Genomic DNA, 16,470 nt, shown 5'->3' with positions numbered 1-16,470 from the left:
GGGAGGGGGGACGGTTGGACTGTTTATGGCTGAAGCTTGATTTTGTTTCTCTGTCTTTGTGTAGTGATTTCACATCTCTTTGTAGTCTTTGTCTGTCTCTGCTTAAGTGCTTAGTGTTTTCAATTTGTATTTAAACTGATGTCATCTCAACAAACTGTCTTAGCAGAACTGACTGTTTATTCAGAGTTAAAAACGTCACATCATTCTTTGGTTTAGGACGTTATCATGGACCGAGCAGCCAGGAACACACAGGCACAGATGTAATCTTCAAAATGGGTTTTATTACATCCCAAAAAGGACAAAATGATTACAAAAATTCAAAATGCCAAAAACAAGGTATTTTAAGATCCAAGACCAAAACATAACTCTGCCTGCCCAGTTATTTTCTACAGTTGACAGGCTAACAAACCCTCCTGTGTCAGTGGCAGCTGAACTTCATTCGACCATGGCCTGCAATGACTTTGCCAAATTCTTCACTGAAAAAATCCAAAAAATTAGACAAGCAATTGGTACATCAACAGCAGATCCAGGATATGTACTGTGTCCACCAAAAAACTGTTTAAACACCATGAAACAGTTTCAACCTATTAACAGCAAAGACCTGGAGGACATCTTAGGTCAACTGAACTCCTCCTCCTGCTGTTTAGATGTCCTGCCAACAAGTTTTTTCAAAAAGGTCTCAAAGACTTTAGAGTCAGACCTGTTACAGATCGTCAACTTTTCTTTATTATCAGGTGTGTTTCCAGAATCACTAAAAACTGCTGTAATCAAACCTATACTGAAAAAGGACAATCTTGACAAGACACAAATGAACAACTACAGGCCGATCTCAAATCTCCCGTTTTTAAGTAAGATCATTGAAAAAGCAGTTTCTCAACAGCTCAGTTACTTCTTAAAACAGAATAACTGCTACGATGCCTTCCAGTCAGGCTTTAGACAGAACCACAGCACTGAAACCGCTCTGACCAAAGTGTTTAATGACATATGTCTGAACACAGACAGTGGAAAAATGTCAGTCCTAGTTTTACTGGATCTCAGTGCAGCATTTGATACAGTTGACCACAACATATTACTCAAACGACTGGAGAACTGGACAGGTCTTTCAGGAACTGTACTAAACTGGTTCAAAACATACTTAGAAAACAGGAAATACTTTGTATCAATAGGTAACTTCACATCTGAGCAGACAAGTATCACATGTGGAGTTCCCCAAGGTTCCATCTTGGGACCCCTTCTGTTTAACATCTACATGCTCCCACTGGCACAGATTATAAACAACAACAAAATAAACTACCACAGCTATGCAGATGACACACAAATATATATCACAATGTCACCAGGAGACCGAGGCCCTGTACAGGCTCTTGGTAAATGCATTGAGGAAATCAATGACTGGTTGTGCCACAATTTTCTCCAGCTAAACAAAAACAAAACTGAGGTAATAGTCTTTGGCGCCAAAGAAAAACGATTACAGGTCACCAGAGAACTTCAATCTATACATCTAAAAACCACAAACCAGGCGAGAAATTTGGGTGTAGTGATGGATGCAGACCTAAACTTAGAAAAACACATTAAGACAATAACAAAGTCAGCTTACTATCACCTCAAGAATATATCAAGGATAAAAGATCTGATGTCTCAACAGGACCTGGAAAAACTAGTCCATGCATTCATCTTTAGTAGGCTTGATTACTGTAACAGCATCTTTACAGGTCTACCTAAAAAATCAGTCAGACAACTACAGCTCATTCAGAACTCTGCTGCTCGAGTCCTCACTAAGACCAAAAAAGTGGACCACATCAGTCCAGCTCTGAGGTCTTTACACTGGCTGCCTGTCCGTCAGAGGATAGACTTTAAAGTTCTGATGCTGGCCTATAAAGCTCTGAATGGTTTAGGACCAAAATACATCAGTGACCTCCTGACCCAGTATGAACCTTCCAGATCCCTCAGGTCATCTGGATCCGGTCTTTTATCAGTTCCCAGAGTCAGAACCAGACACGGAGAAGCTGCATTCAGCTTTTATGCTCCTTATATCTGGAACAAACTCCCAGAAAGCCTCAGATCAGCTGAAACACTCAGTTTATTTAAATCCAGGTTGAAGACTCACCTGTTCTCAGCTGCATTTGAATAAAGCACCAAATCCACACTTTTAAGCTTAAATTTCAAAACTTACATTTAACTACTGATTTTATCTACTGTTCTGATTTTATCTGTTTTGATTTTATATACTGTTGTTTGTTTGTTTGTTAATTAGTTAGTTAGTTTATTTGCTTGTTTTATTCAATTTTAAATCATGCTTTTTATTTGTTCTTGTTTCTAATGTCTCTGTAAAGCACTTTGAATCACCTTGTTGTTGAATTGTGCTATACAAATAAACTTGCCTTGCCTTGCCTTGCCTAGGAGCTCCTTCTTGGGTTGTAAATGTGAAGGAGGAGAGGCAGAGAGGAAAGCGTTTATAGGCAAGTTTATTTAGATATGCTGTAAAGAAAATGTTACTTTGAATGGGCCAAATCACTAAAAATCACTGGTTTAAATCATAACAGAAGGCAGGTAACAAAACCCACTTATAGCCCGTCCAGACCAGCCTGAGTGTGATCTGCTTAACGCACGCCAGGCCTGCAACTGAAAATCAACTGAAGGATGATGAATGGTGGCTGTAAGGCTGCTGGATTCAGTAAATGAAGGTTGGATAAACATGTCCGCTGCAGTCTGAGAGTGCTGAACATGGTCAGCTGGGGTACACGCTCGTTACAGTGTCATGGCTCATGGTCCACGTCCGAGTGGACTCCTAAAAATAATTATCGATGACAGTTTCCAGTTTGACCTAATGGAAAGACACAAGTTATCCCAGTAGCGGGAGCAGACCAACAGCTGAAACTACTGATCCAAAACAGAAGACTTGTCAGGGCTCTGTGTGCAGGCGGATGGAGAGGAGGATCCAAATGCGAGACTCTGAGACTGAATTGAAACTGAGAACCTTAGCTTTACTGGTGATAAACGAAAACATGACCTGACCAATGACACTGAGAACTAAACACACAGGCATAATTCTGAGGGTACGACGAGGAAAACACAGGGCTAATATACACAGGGCGGTAATCAGGGAATGGGCAACAGGAGGGAGACACAGCTGGGAGAAATTGGACTAACGAGACAGGGGGAGCAAAGCTGCACACACCAACATAAGACAGACTTTCACAATAAAACAGGAAATAAGACACAAGGACGCAGACTAAGAAACACAGACGTAACACGGGCAGAACTAAAAGTAAACCAGAATAAGCTGGAACATAGAACATCATCATCACCACAAGCACTAAGAGAATAAGAAAACAACCAAACACACCAAAGTAACTTGAAACGCAGATTCATCATTCAAAAATAAACCAAAACATAACTCAGAATGTCAAACTGACCCAGAACCGTGACAAGACTTTATCTCCCCAAAACAATTTCTTGATCAGATATCCATACATCAACAAATTTACATCAGGATTAATTTTGGAAAATGTGTCTAAAACAATTATATGTTGAATTGAGTGCTGTGTTTTATCCTGCGGGGACGTCACTCGTTTCAGTAAAAACATTTCAGGTCTGACTGAAATCTGTCATTTCCACCCACGAGGTGAAAGCTTCTCGTTCAGCTCCCTCTTGCCTGCTGCAAACTCTCATTACTCAGCTTCATTTTATCCTGTCAATCTTTCTATTCAAATGATGGAAATTACCTTCATTTTTTCCATTTTGCAGACTGAAATCGAACAGAGCCAGCAGTCAGCAGAAACCACACAGGCATCGACTCTCATTTATAGCTATTATGTTTTTTTTAAGGTGTCTGTCGTCACGTTCAGTTTTACTCTGGTGGCTTCAGACGGGAAAAAAGGCTTGAAAGACTCCCTGATCAAACGATTCGCTGAAGACGTGAACGTTGCACAGTTTCATCCCGTTTTTGACAATAGAGGAAACTAGAGTGTGGTTTGATTGCTAAAACAGTGTGCAGTGAACAATGTGTACATTTTATTCAATGTGTGAACAATGGCTAAAGCAAACAAAACAAACAGTTCCTACTGGCCGTCATGTTGTTGTATTTAGATAAAAATAGATACTATACCTTATGTAGACCATATCTAAACAGATGCTGAGCTTCAAAGAAGATCGTTGAGTCAGTAATTAGGCTTAAAAGGGTAGCTGTGCACTCAGACTGGCCTTAGTCTGAGTTTAATGTGAGGATTGTGTGTTGTGTTCATGCTCTGCAGCTGCTCAAACGCTTGAACTTTGGGTGAATGTGATGGGAGTAATGAATACACACACAACACAACACTGTTACATTTGGAGTGTATTTATTTGTATAATAATAATAATAATAATAATAATAATAATAATAATAATAATAATAATAACAATAATAACCAGTATGCAGTGTAGCATCACTTAGGTGAGAATGTACTGCAGAAAATAATGACAGTTATAAAAATATTTTCTTCGCATGTCCACAGAGACTTGATGGTAGCTTTTAAAACTTTATTGCCCACTCCTCTTCCAAAAATCCAAACATATACAACACCAGCAAAAGCACCTCTGAGGAAGTTAACGAGGACGTGCTTTTCCCCTGCAAAGTCGACAGGAGACGCTTTGTCCAGCAGAGATTATTCGAAATGTAAGGTCTGGGCTGGAAAAAGAACCAGTGTCGTACGTATCAGAGCCTGAGTTTACCTGCCTACCTGCTGCCTGAGTTTAGAACATGTGACCAATTCCTGCAGAAATAAAATCTTTAAAGTAATAAAAAGGTTTTAGTTTAGCGTTTAAGTTCCAGTGTTTTTATGTTTATTTTTGCTGTTTTTTAGTCTTATTTTATGTTATTCCTCAGAAAAATAACCAACAATAATACTTTCTATTGCTTCAACTATCATATTCATCAATATTACCCTGACCATTCTACCATAAGGTCTTTTAAAATGTTTCATGTGATATTAATTATTATGACACCATGGGTAGTTCAAATGCAAAAGTTATTGATTTACTTTATAATAGCCCAAATATTTTATGATTGAGCAGTAGAGAGTGGCAGGGAGGGAGAGAGGGCTGACCCACTGTGAGTGACTCAGGGTGGAGTCAGACCTGGGCCCAGGGAGCTATACTGACACCCAGGCCAGGGTTTCATAATACTTCAACTTGTTAGTGCAGACTGCACCAAAGTAGAGAGAAACAAAGCTACAGCATCGTCTGCATACAAGAACAAACAGTTTGCAGGGTAACTGTTATTAACCTCTGTCTCTCTTCCACAGCATGTCTTTATCCTGTCTTCCTTCTCTCACCCCAACCGGTCGCAGAAGATGGCCCCGCCCCTCCCTGAGCCTGGTTGTGCTGGAGGTTTCTTCCTGTTAAAAGGGAGTTTTTCCTTCCCACTGTCGCCAAAGTGCTTGCTCATAGGGGCTCATATGATTGTTGGGTTTTTCTCTGTATCTATTATTGTACGATCTACCTTACAATATAAAGCGCCTTGAGGCGACTGCTGTTGTGATTTGGCGCTGTATAAATAAAATTGAATAGAATTGAACTAAAGAGTGGAAATGGATCAGAAATAGTATGTTCACCCACACGTCTGCTGAATAAATAAAGAGAGATAAATGGAACTGAATGCAGGAATGTGGGTTACTGTGGATCGAGCCTTTTGTCATTTGCACATCTGGACCTGAACTTGGACCAACAACAAGTCTGAAGGCACGAAGGGGAGAAAAACTGCAAAGTCGAGTCCTTTATCATGTATGTGAGTCACATACAGAGCTGTGTGAGCTGTGAATAAGTGACTCCATTGTTTCTCTCTTATACAGCTGTTCTTTTGTTATATCTTTAAATTAAGTCTTCATTTCAAGAGTGGCCTTTTCATCCTGAAACATGAGCTAACAGTGCAAACAGCAAACAAATCAATCAGGGCATGGCCAGATGAACGCTTTGGTGCACTTCTGTGGCTGCCAACATAAAAATCTGGTCAAACAAGGAAAACAGGGTGGCTGATCTACAGTTCAGGAGAATGTGATAATATCCAAACGTAACATAAAGAGAAAATGTCATCCAAGGAAAATATAGAGGCTTCACATAATGTGCAAAAAAAATCATAAACTTCAAGAACATAAATGTAGTAAATGTGGTGTTGGGATAGTTTTCCCTTCATTGGCTGCTGACTGGTTCTTTACTGTTCTTTATAGGGTGATCGTGCCTCAAAGAGTTGGCAGTTCCTCTTGTAACCGGAAGGTTGTCGGTTCGAGCCCCGGCTCGGACAGTCTCGGTTGTTGTGTCCTTGGGCGAGACAGAGGGGCCGATGGTGCAATATGGCAGCCTCGCTTCTGTCAGTCTGCCCCAGGGCAGCTGTGGCTACACCTGTAGCTGCCTCCACCAGTGTGTGAATGTGAGAGTGAATAGTGGAATTGTAAAGCGCTTTGAGGGCCCCGAAAAGCGCTATATAAATGCAATCTATTATTAATATTACTTTTCAATGAATGTGATTCCTGTGCAGACTAAGTCACGTGTCCATGTTTACTGAAGTATTGCTCTAAAACTGTGACAGTGACTGAAAAGATCTGACATGTACGTCAAAACTCAGAAACTACAGTTTTTTATTCATTTATTTTTATGACAAGTGTAAATGTTTCCTTTCATTTGTTGAGCGTATGGTGAAGTGTAACATAATAATATATATTTGTATAAATGATCTATTTTTGATTAAATGAGGCTTCTTTCTGTAAAAAGGTTGTAGAGTCATGAAAACTGTTCAATATATGTGAAAACAAAATACAGAAACCTACTGGTGTTCTTCAGAGGCAACCACCCATTTCCAGCTAATGTGATAATAATGTAGCAGAGGAAAACTAATACCCAGAGGAGCTGAAATAATAATCTGATCATCAGCTGCAGCAGAAAAACACAGAAGGAAAAAGTCACCAGGGAATCCGGGGAAAGCCCATTCGTGCACAAAAGAGTCAAAGTTGTGAAAGAAAGTTCTTAAAACAAAAAAAAGACATTTTAATCATTATGTAAAAACCAAAATGTATAATTTAAACTCCAAATGGTTAAATTAAGCCAGATTTTACAAATACGTAAGAAAGGGGAAAAAATAAAAGTTGTACCTACAGACCCACAGAAATTCAGTCAGGACCTAATGAGATGAATTATGATCCATTAAACCCAAACTGCCGCCTACAATAGAGAGATGACACCCATGGAGAGAGGCAGTCCATGATTTACCCTCCCCGCGGGGCGCAGCAGCCCATCCCAGCTGTCTTTGTTATCCATTTATTTATTTTTAATCATGCTCATTTGTAATCCAGTATTTTTCTTTTCTGTAGCAGAACGAGGGGATGGTAACAAAATCAAAATAAGTCAAAATAAAGACAAAAATAAACAAACGGTAAATGATGGCTTATTTCAGTGTTCATCATGCTAACTGTGGAGCCATTTTTCTTGGCAGAAATGGGCTTCCATACGTACACATATGAGCAGAGACGATGAATCAGGAATCATAGGTGTGCACGTGTGTTTAACCCTCTCCAGGCAGGCGTTGCCGATTTGCAACAGTTAAAAACCAACAACCTGATTACCCCACATACATATTTTATGAGTTTCTTTACCACTGCAGGACTTGGTTGTGCATTAGCAACAAAAAACTTAATTTGAGCCTGAGAGGGTTAATAATTATGAATCTCTTGTGCTTTTCTAATAGATGCTTCGACCTGTTCACCCACGATGTCAGTTTCTTTAGGATACAAAAATGCTTTACAGTTTAAAATCTTCTTTAATACTTTTTTATAGATTTAATAGAAATCTCAAAACCCAAAGAAAAATTCAGTTAAAACCCCCACACATGTTAAAAACAACAAAATAAAAACAGCCTCCCCTCCCCAACACCATTTTTAAACTATCGTAGGAACAACAGAGGATTTGATTTGACATACTGTTCTTGTTTTATTTGTTGGAAATCTTTATCTAATTTTGTAGTTTAAGGTAACTGTTGGTCTCAGGTAGCATTAAAGTCTTCGGCTCCTACCAGAAACTCTTATTTTGGAATACTAAAATGGTTCTGAAACGCCAACGCTTGAATCCCACTGAAACAGGGATGAGAACTGTCCAAAACAGGTGTCATCATATCGTCAGGTGATGGTCACGTGTTGGTCTTTTATTTATGTGGTTAAATAAATCAGGTGTCCTGTATCCACAGTCAGTTTCCTTGTCCATGGCTTCTTTAGTGGTGCCTTTTTAAAATGCCATTCAGCATGGCTCAGGTTTTGACAAAATCCAACATCTGCACGAAAAGAAAAAGAAATAAAGTGTTTCTCTGCATAATCAAACCGGAGGACGTTTTATGTTCACTCCAGTCAGTAAGACAGAAAGATGTTTGACTCTTCGTTTCTGTGACGAAGGCTGGCGGGCCGTGGCTCAGCGAACGTTCCCTCTGTGAATCTGAAGGCACTTGATGGCAGATGCTGACCTCTCCTCCTTGGTCCGCCACAGACAGACAAATGTCAAAGTAGGCTCTGAAAGTACGTTTTTTATTTTTAAATGCCATTTGCTTGGTCCACCCGCCCACCGAAAGCATAAAAAGATAAGCGAGAGATGACTGTCGGTCCATCTCACAGTACAGTACTGCTGATGTGCTAAGGGGGAGAATGGATTTATGGGGACGTGGATGATGAGAGGGAAAGGTGGGACAGGGGGAAGGCTGACATTCAAGCTGTGCATGTCCTCTCTCCTAACACTGACTTTGCCTGAAAGTTTAAAGAGCTTCGCTGTAGAAAACTGGATGTCAGTCTGGAAACAGAGACATAAGCTGCATCTGCTGATGGGACAACCTGACTGTGATGGGAAACTCTGCATGACCACGTGAAACCTTCGGGGCAGGATGTCGTCAGGGGCAGTACTAAGCTGTAGGTTACCTGTGTTTAGCTCTCAGGGCTCGAGTAAAAGCAGAACAGCAGCCCGTGCAGTAAAGACTGCAACTGTTCTGTCACACATGGAGTGGTTGACTGTACATCAGTTATTTCTACTTTAAAGGCTCATTTTGTAATGAATGAATAACTGTGGGCAGCAGTTCAGTGGGTGTCCTGCAGTGTGTCCAGATGTGTGCTTTGTTTCTTATTTCTCTTTAGCTACCCCACCATTTATTCCAGATGTTTGTCCTTTTCTCCGATTGCCACCATCAATAATGTGCTCCTAACGACTCACCCAGATGGTCCACTGATGTTTGCAAGCCGGGCCTAACTGAACTTTGATCTTTTTAACACAAAACATAAACTTTACTGCTGACAGCTTTATCATTTTGGAAACTTTTACACAGGAATTTGATGACGTATCTTTAAGACAGCAAACTCTTTAAAAACAGGCATCCACGGATTCTTCACCCTAATCCACATTAGGATGTCTAACCAACGAGTGATTCTGATCCTGGACTACCTAAAGACTTTTAGAGCGTGCATCATTTGTTGGTTGCTCCATAATGAGATGGTTAACATCAGACATGTGAAAGATCCCTGACTCAAGACCAGGAGGAAGGACGGGGAAGGGTCAGGAAGTGCCAAATCAAATATCAGGATCGGCTGATTGATGTGGATTTGCTGTGACGACGCCACACAAATAGTTTGTTTTCTTTCTTTTTGGTTCCTCTTTCTTCTTCTGCACACATGCTTGCTGCTAAATGCCAACATTTCCCAGCAGTGCCTCTCAGACCTTCTGGCTTCACGTGTCTGAAATCTATGCTGGAAAACGACTTGTGTTTGTAATGCTGGATTTGCACTAATAACCAGGGCCTTCTGGCAGGATGGGAACATAATTCAAAGTGTGATCTGCCTATAAACATGACATGCTCCTTTATTCATGCAGAGTGATACCCATTAATGATACCAGCACAGGTCCCCATGGCACAGTTTACACAAGTGCCAAAAATAAGGAGCGGCAATCGTGGCTCAAGAGTTGGGCGTTCGCCTTGTAATCGGAAGGTTGCCGGTTCGAGCCCCGGCTCCGACAGTCTCGGTCGTTGTGTCCTTGGGCAAGACACTTCACCCGTTACCTACTGGTGGTGGTCAGAGGGCCCGGTGGCGCCAGTGTCCGGCAGCCTCGCCTCTGTCAGTGCGCCCCAGGGTGGCTGTGGCTACAATGTAGCTGCCATCACCAATGGGTAGATGACTGGATGTGTAAAGTGTTTTCTAGTCCTTAGGGACGAGTAAAGCGCTATATAAATACAGACCATTTACCATTTTACCAATAAGGAGAGAAGAAGAAAATTCATACTTAAACTTCTGGTTCTGCTTTGAAATGATCTGATAAAAGACGTTTAAGCTAAGTCCTTTTGCTCATCAGCAGCCACAGGTGGTACTGCATCAAAAAAACATATTCAAAGAAAATGCTGCTTTGAAATAAAGCTGTAACTTGAACAAAGCTACACCTGAGGAATGTCTTTGGGGGTTAAAATGCCAAACAGGTAACTGTCACCTCCCTACTGCGTGTGCACGGAAGACACGTAAGAAAAATCTGTTTATCTCATCGATGTCAAACCAAACAAAGTCCAGCAGCCATCAAAGAGATAAACAGCCGATCTTATTAATTTAATTCTAAATAAAGCTGTCTTATTTACTAAATGAATGCTTTTCCTGGAACACGTCGAGAAATATGGTCACTAATCAGACAATACTGCTGTGGCTTGAAGGTTCTTCAACGTCAGAGCTTGTTGCGCAGCAGTTTCCCCCTGCTTCCAGTCTCTAAGCTCAGCTACTGCAAACACGTCTTGGACTGAAGCTGCTCTGTCAGAAACAGATCGCTGTGACTCGAGAGAGAAGACGAGCCCAATAAAATAAATCTGGCACCTTCAAACTCAACTCTCATGTCACCAAACCATCGTATGGCCTCCTGCTTTAGCTATCTCGTCTCTGACTGTATCTTTGGTAGCAGAGGGATGGAGTGGGGTTAAATGTTGGGAATGATGGAGCAGGAATAGGTGGGCAAAGAGTCAAAGGTCGCAATGTCCGACAGAGAGGAGGGGTCACCTCTGCTGGCCAATCAGAGCCAGAATCAGAGTGATGCAGTGCTGCCATATATGTGGCGATGAGGGTGGGGCGAGCGACCTTAGATCTGTGTGGAAAAAAGAAAGAGAGCGAGTATGAATGACTCACAGGGTAAAGACTGCCATGTTTAAATAAAACATTTAAATCAAGTTTAAGCTGCATTTAACCCTTAAAGACCTACCATAGAACCAAGTCCTCCAGAGCTTATAGTATATTTTACATGCTGTGGAGCCATTTTTGGGAGCATTTCAAGTTGCTATACATCAATACAACCATTACAGCCTAAATTTTAATAATATGTATGTATTAAGTGCATAGAAATTACATAAATTGCAAAAAAGTGCAATAAACTCCAAAAACTTTTAAATCGTTTTTGCTTTTTTAACATATATTTCTAGTTAGAGAAATTTAAGAGGCTTATCCCTCAAAACTGTAAATACAAAAAATAGCACAAAATAGTTTCCCACCACAGGAAATTTATTTTGAGTGTCTTCATAGTTTTATTTTTGAAATACACCAATTTTTATACACTGCAGGAAAAACGAAAATAAATATTATACTGCAAATTTGCAAAAAAGCAGCATATGCATCAAAATAAACTATTTCCAGCAGTGCAATATGAGTCCTAAGCATCCCAGGAACGACACAGAAAGTCATAAAGTCAAAGATAACTTTTAAAAACACCAGTATAGGCTCATAAGCCCCTGATGGTAAAAAACTACATTTCCACAAAATGATGTCACTTCCGGTTTCAGGCAGGACATGAAGGACATGCGATAGTTCGCACTGATGGATGTAGGAAGTGTTACAAACAGCTGATCGGATCGGCAAAGCGTGTTTCTGGAATATTATGTTTTTGTTGCTGCAAGTGCTTTTTATGCAGTTTTTGCAAAGCTGTATGTGGAAGGAAACCGTGACCTAGGACAAGCTGATGGCATCAGATGTAAGTACAACTCCTCCGGTTTCATATGTAAAAAAATGATTGCGCTAGCTCACGTGGTTGCAGTGCTACCAGCATCTAAAAATAGTTATGCAAAACGGAGCGTGCCCACTCCGACCGGCTTTAAAGGGTTAAGCGGTGTGAAGCACAGCTGCAGGTGTGCGTGTGAAAGCAGAACTCTGACAAAAACATTTAATGATGTATCAAAATGTGGACTTTTACATTCCTCTGTTTATCAGGACTTCATCTTATCACACAACGGCCACACGGTGCACTGCGCTACTGCAAACACAGACTTAGAGCATAAGTGATTACAAAACAACAACAATCCTTTCACAGCGATTTCACCAAGTTGTAGCTTCACTTGGACGATACATGCTGTAGATGTCTGAGTCGACACTTTGGGCCATTTTCGGTCAGTGAAATAAACTTAAGTTTAAAAAGGAGGCTATTGTTCGAAGGCTCTGAGCATCTTTCATGTTTACAGAACTCAGAAACAAAAAGTATTCAAAACAAGTCCTGGAGGTCTCAGAAAGGAACTGAGTGTGTGTTTGAAGGAGCCATAACAGCTTTGCATCAAGGGCATACTCACTGTTGGGAGGGGGGTCTTTACATTCTCCCTCCTCAATAGCGACATCATCGATGGCAATATCTCCCTCAATACCAGAGCCTCGCACGCCCTCGATCACCATCTGCAGAGACACAGTGACAGGAAGCTCAGAGGAGGTTTGAGAGGAAGTAACTGTGGTTTCTAGAAGACTAGTTGTATATAGTACAGTGGATATACACGGTATCTGTTATATCTGTGGCTGCCATTCCAGGTCGCAGGTTGAGTTTCTTAACCCTCAGATGAGGAAATCTCCAGGTTTTCTCTCAGATTTAGTTAGCAGGCTTCCAGACTCTGTCAATTTAACCTGCTTGCTGACAGGCTTCCTCTCAGACTCTTTCCCTCCTGCTGCACATGAACCAGCTGACTGATACTTTCATTTCCTTGTTAATTAAGCTCAGAACTCGTCAATATATAAGGACAGAGAAAGCAGTTGTGTCAGCTCAGAGTGAAATAGTCTCCTCCTGATGATTTTCATGTATTTAAAGCGATTTCATAAAAGCAGCTGCAGGCAGTCTGACTGTGCTCTGAACATGACGTGTTTTCACAGATTCAGCCATTAAACATTTTTAAAGTACAGAACTTCCCCATACTTTCTGTTCAAGATCGCCTACACCTGTCTCAGTGACAGCAGTGACTCTGCCTGCTATCAAGTATAACAGGCTCCACAGGATAGGCAAACCACATCTGGGCACTTCCATGGTGGTACAGATCCAAAGCAGATGGGGATCAAGAATTCAGACTGGATCAGCCCTGGATCTGTTTATTTCCCAGCTCATTACTTCTATTTTGGATCTATTCACAGTGGCTTATGTTGCCTTAGCACAATATGTAATAGTAATGAATTGCTTCTTTATATTTCTTACGTGGTTCATAGTCCCAACACTATAATAAAACATCTAGCTGGCCAACATATAGACAGCTCTATAAAAGTTTCCCACGATCCCTCAGGACTTCCAGGCCATACTCGGCACAGATGTTCCTGTATACTACGTCAGCCACTTGGTTATGTCGATCCAAGTATGCCCTGCCTGCTAGCATCTTGGTAAATGGACTGATTCTTATGGAGCGCTTTTCTACTCTCCCAGAGTACTCAAAGCACTCTACACAACATGCCACATTCACCCAGTCACTTTCTTCTAACTAACATGCAAACACATTCATTCTGCAACTTTGGGCCAGATACTAACCCCCAAGTTGGTCTCCTCTTTTTTACCCATTGCTGTGATGAATCGTGTTAGGAACTTTGTCTCCAGTCACATACATACTTGACTCTAGTATAGGTGTTGACTGCTGTAACTGATCAGTGTTCTTCTTAAGCTCTGCAGAGCATGCTTTCTGGAGCAGTGCTGCTGCTGTGGCGTGGTGTCTACAGAAGGGCTCTCTGCTCTACAGCTGCTAGTTGTTATGTTGGGTGGTGTGCAGTAAAGAGTCTGTGGATTGGTGTGGTCTGTACCTGAAAGGCTGTAGTTGGGTGGATCTTGACCTTGGCTTGACGCCAGCGGTCTCCTTGGTTACCGGTGAGACTCCAGACCAGGGTATCTGTGACCGCTTGACCTTTCTGACGCAGGAAAACGTTCAGAGCTCCTACAAGACATGAAGCAGCGCTGTTCAACGTTATTTTTATTCATCACGTGGTGTACTTGTGACACGTGGATTTCTGCTTCACTCTCACCTATATGTTTCCCATACATGTGATAATAAAACGCAAAGCAGTAGGTGGGGTTGTTGCTGACAGAGGAGCTTTTGGAGTTGAATGTCGGGGACAACAGTCTGGCTGTGTCGTCCTCCAGCCTTGGCCTTGATGTCTCTATGTACATGTAGAAACCTGACAGATCACAAAAACAGGAGTCGGGGTCAGAGGTCAGGTAAAGGGCTTACAAACTAAACAACTAACTCTAACGCTGCCACCCAGTAACATGACACCTGACTTTTTTTATCAAGTTGGTCATACGACATGTTAGTTAGAGCAACAGCAGAGCAAACACTTTGTGAATCAGTCAACATCAAATGCAAAAAAATTCCCCAAGCAACAAGCATGTTGCTTCATGCTATACAGGAAAATGAAAATAAATACATTCAAAAATCTTTAAAAGTAACCTTTCACATGGTCAACATTATATTATTAAACGAGTTGAAATATAAGTTTAGAAAATTACACTATTACATAGCCAACACAATTACAAAGAATGTTAACTGAAACTCTGCTTATATATACAATATATGCTATATATATAAAGAATTTTAATTCATGGCATTGCAATAGTGACCTGTGCATAAATGTGCATATGCTTGTAGCGATACATATGCATTTGTTAAATGTGAGAGTAAAAAGATTTCAGATATATTGTTTTTAAATTTATTGTTTAAGTCCTTTTGTTTTCACTGTGAAACTTGGACTTCTTAAGAAATGTACACACACAAATATTTCAATTTTCCTGTATTACTTCTCTTTCACATTTCAGGCACTTATTGTTATTTTACTTTTAACTGTTTAATGTTACTGAAATTGCTTTGTAAGTGGTTTTATAGACGCAGAGAATGCTAAAAGTTGGGATACAGGAGAAATACTGTACACTGAGACACTTATCCCTGTTTTGGAAGAATCACCTAACCAACACGGAGGATAAAGGAACAGTTAAAGAGATGAAGGAACAGTTAGAGAGATGAAGGAACAGTTAGAGAGAGATAAAGGAACAGTTAGAGAGATGAAGGAACAGTTAGAGAGATGAAGGAACAGTTAGAGAGCGATAAAGGAACAGTTAAAGAGATGAAGGAACAGTTAGAGAGAGATAAAGGAACAGTTAGAGAGATGAAGGAACAGTTAGAGAGAGATAAAGGAACGGTTAGAGAGATAAAGGAACAGTTAGAGAGATGAAGGAACAGTTAGAGAGATGAAGGAACAGTTAGAGAGATGAAGGAACAGTTAGAGAGATGAAGGAACAGTTAGAGAGAGATAAAGGAACAGTTAAAGAGATGAAGGAACAGTTAGAGAGATGAAGGAACAGCTAGAGAGATAAAGGAACACTAAGAGAGATGAAAGAATAGTTAGAGAGATGAGGGAACACTAAGAGAGATGAAGGAATAGTTAGAGAGATGAAGGAACAGTTAGAGAGATGAAGGAACAGTTAGAGAGATGAAGGAACAGCAAGAAAGAAGAAAATGAGCACCGCAGGGCAAACTCTCCAGGAAATTTCCTTTGACCTCTGCAGCTGTCCAGGGAACTGAACGTACAACCTTGCCTCACTTTCTTTCCCATTGATCTGCACAGATGCGTTCTTGAGGCAGCAACTGTAAAGAGTGATGTCACAGTCCTGCTGCAGTTACAGCAGTGCAAGCAAATCCACCCCGGGCTCATCCAGCATGGAAACAATCGGAACAAATTAAACTGTACATGAGTGTGGAGAGACGCGGCCGTGTTTACACAGTTTACCCCAAGGGCTCGCTTTAATGAGATTCTGCTGCAGACTGAGATCCTACAAAGGAAACGAGCCACAGAAAAGGAAGAGATTTTCTAGAAGAAAATGAAAAGGAGAAAAAAACAAAGAGCCGCTGTCACATGTCAGCTGTGTGCTCTCACTTCTTTTAACCTTTGTTTACTCAGGGATTAAACTCTGAGCACGCACAGCTATTTTTTATTTTTCCACGTTGTACTGTTAATCCACTTTAAGCTGCCAACTGCTGCCAGGAACATTTTATTTAAACCTTATTTAAATCTTAACAGGCAGGATGTGAGTACCTAATGCATGTTAATATATGCATTTACAACAGATTTCAGAAATGAGGGCAACACTACTCACTGTTGATAAAGGTGTGCACAGTGGGATTCAACACAGTATGAATTTAAATATAAATTTCATTACAAATGACAATATCAG

At 40.8% G+C, this 16,470-nt stretch overlaps 1 protein-coding gene across 1 annotated transcript in view; it reads right to left on the bottom strand.

Moving 5' to 3' along the window:
- Window positions 1–4,812: 4,812 nt before the first annotated feature.
- Window positions 4,813–16,470, bottom strand: part of LOC146546194 (MAM domain-containing glycosylphosphatidylinositol anchor protein 2-like) — a 154,683-nt gene continuing 143,025 nt past the window's right edge. Inside the window, exons 14-17 of the mRNA XM_085266635.1 lie at window positions 14,268–14,420; window positions 14,049–14,179; window positions 12,578–12,677; window positions 4,813–11,112 (exon numbers count right to left, since the gene is read on the bottom strand). Of these exons, the coding sequence (XP_085122761.1) occupies window positions 11,024–11,112; window positions 12,578–12,677; window positions 14,049–14,179; window positions 14,268–14,420 (473 nt within the window). The 3' untranslated portion in view covers window positions 4,813–11,023. The remainder of the gene's footprint in view (window positions 11,113–12,577; window positions 12,678–14,048; window positions 14,180–14,267; window positions 14,421–16,470) is intronic.

The sequence above is a fragment of the Mchenga conophoros genome, unplaced genomic scaffold, assembly GCF_057382185.1.
Source record: "Mchenga conophoros isolate Kocher_MC1m ecotype Shallow Benthic unplaced genomic scaffold, M_conophoros_male_GT1.1 unmapped_scaffold_5, whole genome shotgun sequence".
Taxonomy (NCBI): Eukaryota; Metazoa; Chordata; class Actinopteri; order Cichliformes; family Cichlidae; genus Mchenga; species Mchenga conophoros.
This window is presented reverse-complemented; position numbering and strand designations above follow the sequence as displayed.